Consider the following 9930-nt stretch of genomic DNA (forward strand, 5'->3'; position numbering starts at 1 on the left):
GGGCCCCACAGGCACCATGCAGGGCCGGGTGACCTGGGCCTCTTCTCCTCCCACGTTCTCTCCGCAGCCGCCTGGAGCTCAATGGAATCAAGTCCATCCCCCCAGGAGCCTTCTCACCCTACCGGAAGCTGCGCAGAATGTGAGCCCCCCACCCACACCCCGCTGCTTCCTAGGGGGTCGGCGCAGGGAGGAGAAGCGCCTAGGCCGGCCACCCGCCTTCCCACCCCCAGGGCCGCTTGCCTGTGATGCGGGGATGGCAGTGGCGTGACCAACTCGCCGGGCCATTGTGAGGCCCGAATGGGGCGCTGAGCCTGAGTGTGGCCTGTGACCAGAGCTGCTTGACACTCCCCATTTCAGCTTGGGCACCAGTAGGAGGGACCGGGGACGGGGAGGATTGTGGGAGACAGCCAAGATGTGGGAAAGCTGTGTCCACAGCTTCCCGAGCTGGGGCTCCCACCATGCAACCTGCAGACTGCATGGGGGACAGTGGTCCCCAGGTTTGTCAAATGGGTGGGAGAGCCGGCCCCTCCCTTTTCTAATTTCCAAGAGCTCCCTGCCCCCCGTGGCACTAAGAGGTGGAGGGGACCCGGCAGGGCTCGGTGGCTGCGGGAGGGACTCAGATGCATGCCTTCCCTCCCACCCTCCTGCAGAGACTTGAGCAACAACCAGATAGGGGAGATCGCGCCCGACGCCTTCCAGGGCCTCCGAGCCCTCAACTCGCTGTGAGTAGCGGTGCCCAGGCTCCTTCGGGGCTCCAGGGTGTCCCCCAGGTGGCTGCAGGGGGCCAGGGCTCCTCTGGTGGGTACGGGAGGAGAGGGGACTGCCTCTCCCTCTCCTTCTTGGTCTCCCCATGGCTGTCAAGGGGTTGCTGTGCCCGGCCCCCTCTTTCTCACGGATGGACCCTGGTCCGCTGGGAGAGGAGGAGGGAACCAAGGGCTGAGTGCCTGGAGAAGCAGGGCAGAGCCGTTGCCCCTGGCAACTGGGATGCACTCCTAGGTGAGGATTTTCCCAGCGTGCTTTGCGGCAGCCACCTCAGCCCCGCCTCCCCACAGAAGCTCCTGAGCCCTGCCCAAGTCGCCCATGGGGGCGGTGAGCAGCTGTGACCCATGACACACCTCGCTGTCTTGTATTCCCAAATGTGATTGATCCCAAGATGCGATGGGTGATGTGAGGACAGTGTTTTCCTTGGCCTCCTTCCGGTATTTCCTTTTCTTGGGGCCTCCTGAGTGTCTCCCTGCAGAACAGACGAAAGGCAGTACAGCATCAACTCCCCCCCCCAATGCTTCTTGCACCCCTGGTGTATTGAACCCTCACTCTCTGAGCACCCACAACACCTTTACACAGAGAGCACACTCGGTGCCCTGCAGTCGGGTGAACGCCCTGTAGCGGGGGCATTGGTTACTCTTAGGAATGAGTGCTTTCACCTGCTCCTCGACAGCGCGGGACACGTGCTGGGCACGGAGAAGAGGCCTGGCACTTGGAGCAGAATGGAAGTTCCCCCTGGGGAGTGCGGGTGGCTGCTGGCTTAGTTCCTTCTGTGCCTGCCCGCTTTCCTTGGATTAGGGGCCCAGGGAGTGGGTGGAGCCGTTTGTGAGTGGCGCCTCTGAAGTTTGCAGCTTGCTGCCAACACAGCTGCCCACGACAGCCCGAGGAGATCAGATCCTGGAGGTGGCCTGCCACCATGAGGGACCTTCCCATGAGAAGCAAATAAGTTAGAGCATGCCAGTCTAAAGGGGTGAAGGGTGAAAGAACCCAACTAAGTGGGTTTCTCACGAGTGCCTGCTCACAGCCAGCTCCCTGCCCTATAGGAAGGTGCACGCCGAGATCGTGCCAATGGCCCCGTCCAGGTGCCCGCCGTGGCCCACCCTGACCTTGTGTGCTGTTCGAATTCCTGTCTCTGCTCCATTCTCCGCGTTGCTCCATTCTTCAGAGTGTTTCTGAGATGAGAAATTGACCACATCTCAGTGGCTTCCTGCTGCTGGCTGGTAAAATCCCAGCCACATCCTCTCTGGCTCTCACTCGAGCCACACTGGCCTCATCATTCTCTACACGGGCCAGCCCAGACCCCGCAGCAGGCCCTTTGGTCCTCGGTGCCATCCTGGGAAATGACCCGGAAGTCGTGTTTGAAGAGTCGGCACGCAGGGTTGTTCACTCAGCTTGAACTTGACAAGGGTCGCCCGTAGGGTCTGCAGATGACATTGAGAGTGGAATCTAGCCTCGCCCCAAAGCTTGGGCTGCGTGCAGTCCCCGAACCCTTTTCTGCCTGCAGGTGGTGTTTAAACTTTTGCTTCCCCCCCCCATTATATATGGAATTCATGCTCAACGCGGAAAACTTTGAAAATATCCAAGCATTAAAAAAACCCACTTGAAATCACGCCACCCAGATCTCATCCTGCACGTGCCGTCTGGTGTTCTATTTTTTTCCCTGTAACTCTGAAAATATGTGAGTTATTCCTGCCCGTGGGGCTTTCTCTGAAAAACCTCCTTCTGGATTCTGGGGCAGATGAGTTTCCCATGAGGTTCCCTGGAAGGGCCCTTTGGCAGGCTTATGTGGGGTCCGTATGTGAGGGCTAGGAAGCCGGGTCGGGGGCTGCTTCCTCAGTGATGGGGACCTGGGTCGCCTCCAGCCCCCGGGCACCTTTGTGCAAACTAGACACCAGCGATGCTGTCCTGAGACACTTTACTGCCACCCGCAGGCGAGTTGCTGTAACAGACAGGCACCGTTTGGACGGGCTCCCTCTGAATGGCTTCGAGGTGGTGCCAGGGCCCTGGGGCGCTGCCCTCTAACCCTGCCTTTCTGCTGCCTCTTCTCCAGGGTCCTCTATGGGAACAAGATCACAGACCTCCCCCGTGGTGTGTTTGGAGGCCTGTACACCCTGCAGCTCCTGTAAGGACCCGTCCTGGGCCGTCTGGGGTGGGACCAGGGAGGGCCAGCATTCCCCTGGCCTGCTAGCCCGTCTGTCCCTGCCTTTGGCCTCTTTGGGTTTGGGACTCACTTGAGACAGGGCCCATGGAAGGCGGGCCGACCCAGTAGGTCTGGGGGACTCTGGGCTCTGCAGAGGCCAGAGAGGTAGAGCTGCTCCCAGGATGCCAGAGCAGAGAGGCTCCTGAGAGCTTGGTGTGACTGGGTACAGTCTCCCACGGTAGGGGCACCCAGGGCAGCTCTGCCTCCTGAAACATGCGCTCTCAGGCAAGGACTTTCCCCCAGGACCCCTGAGGCAGTGAACACAGATGCTCCATCTCAGCTGCCCGGGGAACCCTGCAGAACTCTGGGTGGGAGGAAGAGTCCCTAAAATGCCTTTGCCAGGTGGCTCTCTGCTTTCCCAGAATCCTGTGGGGCAAGGCTGGGCGTGGTGGCTCACGCCTATAAACCCAGCACTTTGGGGGACTGAGGCGGGAGGATCACGTAAGCCCAGGGGTTCAAGACCCGCCTGGGCAACTTGGCGAGACCTCGTCTCTACAATAAATCAAAAAGTTAGCCAGGCGTGGTGGCACACACCTGTAGTTCTAGCTCCTTGGAAGGCTGAGGCAGAAGGATTGCCTGAGCCCAGCAGGTCGAGGCTGCGTTGGCTGTGAGCGTGCCCCTGCACTCCAGCCTGGGCAACAGAGTGAGACTCTGACTCAAAACAAACAAAAAAAAGAACCCTAGGGGCATCTCTTAGCAGTTCTTTGGGAGAGAGAAGAGTGGACTGAGGGGGGATGAGGCATCCCTGAGTGCAGGGAAGGTGGTCGGAGTGCTACCCTCTGCATAGAGTGGACACGAGAGGGCAGCTCTCCCAGCTTGGGTGGGTTCCTCCCTGGCACCACGCATGCCTGGGCCGAGGAGGGCACCCAGGACACGGAATAAGCCTAACCTGGCGCCTCCCCCTGCCCTCCCGGCTCTGCCCCAGGCTCCTGAATGCCAATAAGATCAACTGCATCCGGCCTGACGCCTTCCAGGACCTGCAGAATCTGTCGCTGCTCTCCCTGTACGACAACAAGATCCAGAGCCTCGCCAAGGGCACCTTCACCTCCCTGCGGGCCATCCAGACGCTGTGAGTGCCACCTCCGCCCCCTCCCCTCTCGCCTGCCGAGGTAGGGAGGCTCCAGTGGGTGGGCGGGAGGTTACAACCTCTGGTGTGGGCTGGACTCCGGGCGGCTGTGGTGGCCCCTTACAGGCGCAGAACACAGACCTGGGTTGGACAACACTGAGTTCAAGTCCCAGCTATGTCTCTTACTAGCTGTGTGGCCTGGGCCACTTCTCGGGGCCTCATTTTTATCCATAAAATGGCAGCGCCTTCTTCATAGAGCTGTTCGTGACTAAAAGGGATGTCTGGAGGAAGTTTAGCTCATCGTAAATGCTTGATAAACGCTGGCTGCAGTTAACAACAACAACAATAATGGCAGTAATAGTACAACATAGCCACTGATTCGAAGGCACGTTTCTACGTTAGCAGCTCTGAGATTGGGGTGCATGTTTCGATCAGGGGTACAGCCTTTCACTGGCAGCATTTTGTTCTTTATTGATTGCACAGAAAGTAATCATGCATCGTGAAATACAGTCATAACAATGATGAGTATCAGTTGAAAGTTAGACAGCAACGAATCTGGCAATTTGTGGTGGGAAAGTACAAGCCTATTAAAAGTGGTGCAGTGAGCCGGGCCCAGTGGCTCATGCCTGTAATCCCAGCATTTCGGGAGGCGGAAGCGAGAGGATTGCCTGAGTCCCTGGGTTCGAGAAGAGCCTGGGCAACTTGGTGAGACCTCATCTCTACAATAAATAAAAAACTAGCTGGGCATGGTGGCACATGCCTGTGGTTCCAGCTACTTGGAAGGCAGCGGCGGAAGGATCGCCTGAGCCCAGCAGGTCAAGGCTGTGGTGGCCGTGATTGCTGATTGTGCCACTGCACTCCAGCCTGGGTGACAGAGTGAGACCCCAACTCAAAAAAAATCATAAATTTTTTTTAAAGTGGTGCAGTGAATCCCCAAATATCACCGCCCAACTTTAACTCCTGTCCGGACTCATGTCATCAACGCCCCCTCTTCCATGCTACTCACACCCCAGATGTCATCATAAGTCGTCTGTACAAATTTCATACCTCTCTAAAGACAGTCTTTAAAATCACAACAGCACCATTATTGTATCTGAAAAATAAACAACGAATTTCTTAATGTCATCGAATATCTAAACGGTGTTCAAATTTCCAAGTGTCTCATGCGTGCTATACGATCCTGGCAGTTTGAGGATTTACCTGAGGCCTATGCCATATGGGGACCGAGGTGGGTTGTCGTGTCCCTCACGGGTCCTCTCCAGCTCCCTTCCTCCTTGCAGTGTGTTTGTGTTTTGTTTTGTTTGTTGTTGTTGTTGTTTTTGAGTTGGGTCTTACTCTGTCGCCCAGGCTGGAGTGCAGTGACATGATCACAACAATCACAGCTCACCACCGTCTTGACCTCCTGGGGCTCAGGCGAGCCTTCCGCCTCAGCCTCCCAAGGAGCTGGGACTACAGGTGCATGCCACCACGCCCAGCTAACTTTTGGATTTTTTTCTGTAGAGACAAAGTCTGGCGATGTTGCCCAGGCTGGTCTTAAACTCCTGGTCTCAGACAGTCTGCCCACCTCTGCCTCCTAATTCCTGGGATTACAGGCGTGAGCCACCCCGTCCAGCCTTCCCTCAGGAGGCTTGGTACCTCCGCTCGCCTCCCTCTTGGGGAGAAAGCAGCCGTGGGTCACAGGCCCCGACCCAGTGATGCACGAGGGATCCCGACATTTTGAATTCCAACCTTCCCTCTTCATTGGAAAGTGCTGTGTGTTTGTGCTTTGAAAAAGCGACCCTGCCCTCTAATGGGAATGCTTCTGCCTAGGACGCTTCTCGTCTGCTGTGTGGCTAAGCCTGGGTACCTCGGGGGTCTCCGGTCCACGCCTGTAGTTCTGAGGCCACAGTTGCCCGGCTGTGCTGGCCTGTGGGTCCCGGGGCGGGCACTTCATGGGCATGGATTCGCAATATGATCGTGTCACACCGGGCATTGCTCTCCATGAGGTGACATCTGCACGAGGTGCTGGGATAGGATCAAGACGGGTGGGGTCAGAGGTGCAGCTCCTGCCCCCTGGGGACCCCACAGCCAACAGCAGTGTCAGCCCAGAGACAAACTCAGGAAAGCCACCTGCAGCCCAGCTCCTGCCAAGTCATTTACTTACAGTCAGGGAGAGGCTGATGGCCCCCGGGGGAAACTTGACGTGTGTGTGTGTGTGTGTGTGTGTGTGTGTGTGTGTGTGTGTGAACTCAGAGACCCAACGTTGGCAAGTTGGGGTAATTTTAAGCAGCTGACAGGATGTCTGAGAGAAACCTGCTAAGGAGATGAGTGGCTGGGACCCCCACACAAGACAGCCTCGGTGGGAGAGGGGGTTGGAGAGACGCATGTGAGCCACCGTTTTTTGCGTGAGTTCTCTTACTCCATATTTTCAAGGACGCTGTGACCCTGTAGGTAGGTCCTATCATCCCTGATTTTAATAAGGAAGCTGAGACAGAGGCAGGCTACTTTACTCACCCAAAGTCTCAGAACACGTAGTGGAGCAGGGGTGTGATCTCAGACATCTCGTCACCATCACCGAGAACTTAGCTGCCCCCTCAGTTGTACTTCTTCTGAAAGGACAGAGCTCGTGATTTAAGGCTGCAAAGCAAAACTGAACTTGCATGAACACCTATGAGATACTGACAGCTGAAGTGCAGTTTGGAGCAAGAATGAAAGAAATGCAAATCCGAGGCACAGTCAGATATTCTTACTGCAACCTCCGGTGGTGAAATGCCTTGACCGAGTCTTGTTTTGTCAAACCCGAGCAGATTTAAATTCACCAACTCTCTCTTGACTTGCCCATAGCTCTGAGACTGGTGGCCGAGTGCTCTGTGCCACAGAATTGACTTTGCTGCAGGTTTACTTGCCCCAGGCGATTTGAGTTTTTTAAAAAAAGCACAGCTTTATTGAGGCGAAACTTACATACCATAAAGTTCACCCATTCTAAGTGTACAATCGAATGACTTTTAGTCAATGTACAGAGTAGTTCAACTATCACCACAATTTGGTTTTAGAACATTTGCGTCGCCCGCCCCCAATCCCTTGAGACCATTTGCAATCAAGCCCCATTTCCAGCCTCAGCTGCTGGCAACCGCTAATCTGATTTCTGCCACTGTAGACTGCCTTCTCTGGACATTTCATAAAAATTGAATCATACGGTACATCATCTTTTATGATTGCTTTCACTTAGCATGGTGGTGTTTGTTTTTTTCCCTTGAGTTGGGGTCTTACTCTGTCGCCCAGGCTGGAGTACAGTGGCACCATCATGGCTCACCGCAGCCTCGACCTCCTGGGCTCAGGCGATTCTTCTGCCTCAGCCTCCCAAGTAGCTTAGATTGCAAACCTGTGCCACCATGTCTGGCTATGTTTTTTATTGTTTTCTTTTTTTTGTAGACGTGAGGTCTTGCTATGTTGCCCAGTCTGGCCTCAAAATCCTGGCCTCAAGCCATTCTTCCACTTTGGGCTCCCAAAGTGCTAGGATTGCAAGCATGAGCCACCGTGCTTGGCCAGCATAGTGTTTTTGAGCCTTATCCAAACTCTTGCATGTATCAGTAACTTCGTTCTTTTTGTTTTTGCCAAACACTTTTCCCTTGCATAAACAGACCGCATTTGGTTTATCCATTCTGGTTGATGGACATTTGGAGGGTTTCTACTTTGGGGCGGTTGTGACTATTTCTGCTGTGACTATTTGTTTACAAATCTTTGTGCAGGCAAACATTTTCATTTCTTTTGGAATTTTGGGGTCACATGGTAAATTGATGCGAAACTTTTCTTTTTCTGAGTGAGGGCATCACTCTATCACACAGGCAGTAGTGCAGTGGCATGGTCAAGCTCACTGCAAGCTCAACCTCCTGGGCTCAGGCAGTCCTCCTGCCTCAGCCTCCTGAGTAGCTGGGGCTGCAGGTGCCTGCTACCATGCCCAGGTCATCTTTTTAAGTTTCTGTGGAGACAGAGTCTCGCTGTGTGGCCCAGGCTGGTCTTGAACTCCTGGACTCAAGCACTCCTGCCTTGGCCTTCCAAAGCGTTGGGGTTATAGACGTGAGCCACTGAGCCCGGCCAGTTATGTTAAACTTTTCAAGAAACTGCCAATGTTTTCCAAAATGGATGAACCATTTTACATTCCCTCCAGCGCATATTATGAGGGCTCCAATTTCTCTGCGTCCTCACTGACACTTGATGTTGTCTTTTTTGGTTTCTATTTGTGGTTTTAATTTGCATTTCCCCGATGACTAGTGATGCTGAGCGTGTGCGTCAAAAACTGTGACTCCCTGATGCGTGTTCCAGGAAGGGCCCGAACGTCAACCATGTCTTCCTCTCCTTCCACTGTCAGGATGTCCACGGAGGTGGCCGCGTGGCCACGCGTGCAGCGCGTCTCTGAATGTGCCTTAACATGATGATCTCTCCCCAGACAGATTTTTTTTTTCTTCCTCCTGAATGTTTTCCCTTCTCAGCTCCCTGCCCTTTAAACTGTTAAAAATTCTGATTTGGGCCGGGCTTGGTGGCTCAGCCTGTAATCCCAGCACTTTGGGAGGCCGAGGCGAGTGGATTGCCTGAGCCTGCAGGTTCGAGACCAGCCTGGGCAACTTGGCGAGATTTCGTCTCTACAATAAATCAAAAATGGGCCAGACGTGGTAGCGTGTGGCTGTAGTTCTGGCTACTCAGAAGACTGAGGCAGAAGGATCGCCGGAGCCCAACAGGTTAAGGCTGCGGTGGCTGGGAGCAGCCACTGCACTCCAGTCTGGGCGACAGAGTGAGACTCCAACTCAAAAAAAACCAATCTGATTTGTACAAAATACTCAAGTTTATACAGGAGGCACCTGCCTCTGTGGGTGGTTCAAGTTTTCTAGGTTGTTTTTGGCACAAATGACCTGTTCTTTGAAAGGATGTTGTCTACCCTCACCCTTGAGCAGTGTCAAATATGCTTGATCAACATAACTGGATTGATTTGAAATAGAGTTTTCTACCCAGATAGATGGTGAGGATGAGAGAAATTAAGTTCAGGCAGAGCTGGGCACTAACACATGGGCCGATGTGGACAGGGCAGTTGGTGAGTTTCCTAGGCAATCCCTAAATCCTGGTGCATCTTAAATGAACTACAAACTCTGCCCCAGCCTGCCAGTACACACGTCTTCTCTGTGCAGATTGACGGTTTAAAAGGATGGCTTAAATGGACGTGGTGGCTCACACCTGTAACCCCAGTGTTTTGGGAGGCTGAGGGGAAGATCACTTGAGACCAGGAGTTCAAGACCAGCCTGGGCAACATAGATCCTCCATCGCTACCAAAAAAAAAAATTAGCCAAGCGTAGTGAGACATACCTGTAGTCCCAGCTACTCGGGAGGCTGAGATGGGAGGTTACTTGAGCCCAGGAGTGAGAGGCTGCAGTGAGCTATGATCATGCCACTGCACTCTGGCCTGGGTGACAGAGCAAGACCCTGTTACTGTAAATAAATAAAAATACAGTGAGAAATAAATGTTGAGCTGGATGAGGAAGGGGTAGGGGACCTGGTCCACGTGGTGGAGTTGAGAGGAGCCAGGACTCGGGTGGGAGTGTGGCAGGGAAAAATGGACCAGGGGAAGCTCCAGCATCCCAGTCAGGGGCCGGAGGGCAGAGCCCTGAGGTAAGGGCCGGCCGAGAGGGCAGCAGCCAGGGCCTGGGCTGAGCCAGGCACGAACGCTGCACAGCGGTCCCTCTTCCGCTGGGAGAGCCCTGGTGCCCCAGCAGATGCCTGGACGGGTGGCACAAAGGCGGAGGAAGTGTGGCTGGGGCATGTCGAGTCCCCACTCTGGCCCTTGCTGCATCTCCCAGGACTTCTGTGGGGACGTCGGCCTCAGGCTGGGAGCCAGCACGGGTGCAGGAGGCCTCTCCGCGGCTGTCTCGGG

General features: G+C 54.7%; 1 protein-coding gene across 1 annotated transcript in view; it reads left to right on the forward strand.

The window, feature by feature from the left end:
• Positions 1–67: 67 nt before the first annotated feature.
• Positions 68–9930, forward strand: part of LOC103260100 (slit homolog 1 protein-like) — a gene marked incomplete at both ends in the record, with an annotated part of 62155 nt that continues 52292 nt past the window's right edge. Inside the window, 4 exon segments of the mRNA XM_021712147.1 lie at positions 68–139; positions 651–722; positions 2816–2887; positions 3891–4034. Of these exon segments, the coding sequence (XP_021567822.1) occupies positions 68–139; positions 651–722; positions 2816–2887; positions 3891–4034 (360 nt within the window).

The sequence above is a fragment of the Carlito syrichta genome, unplaced genomic scaffold, assembly GCF_000164805.1.
Source record: "Carlito syrichta isolate Samal-C Ts95f unplaced genomic scaffold, Tarsius_syrichta-2.0.1 Scaffold88019, whole genome shotgun sequence".
Classification (NCBI taxonomy): Eukaryota; Metazoa; Chordata; class Mammalia; order Primates; family Tarsiidae; genus Carlito; species Carlito syrichta.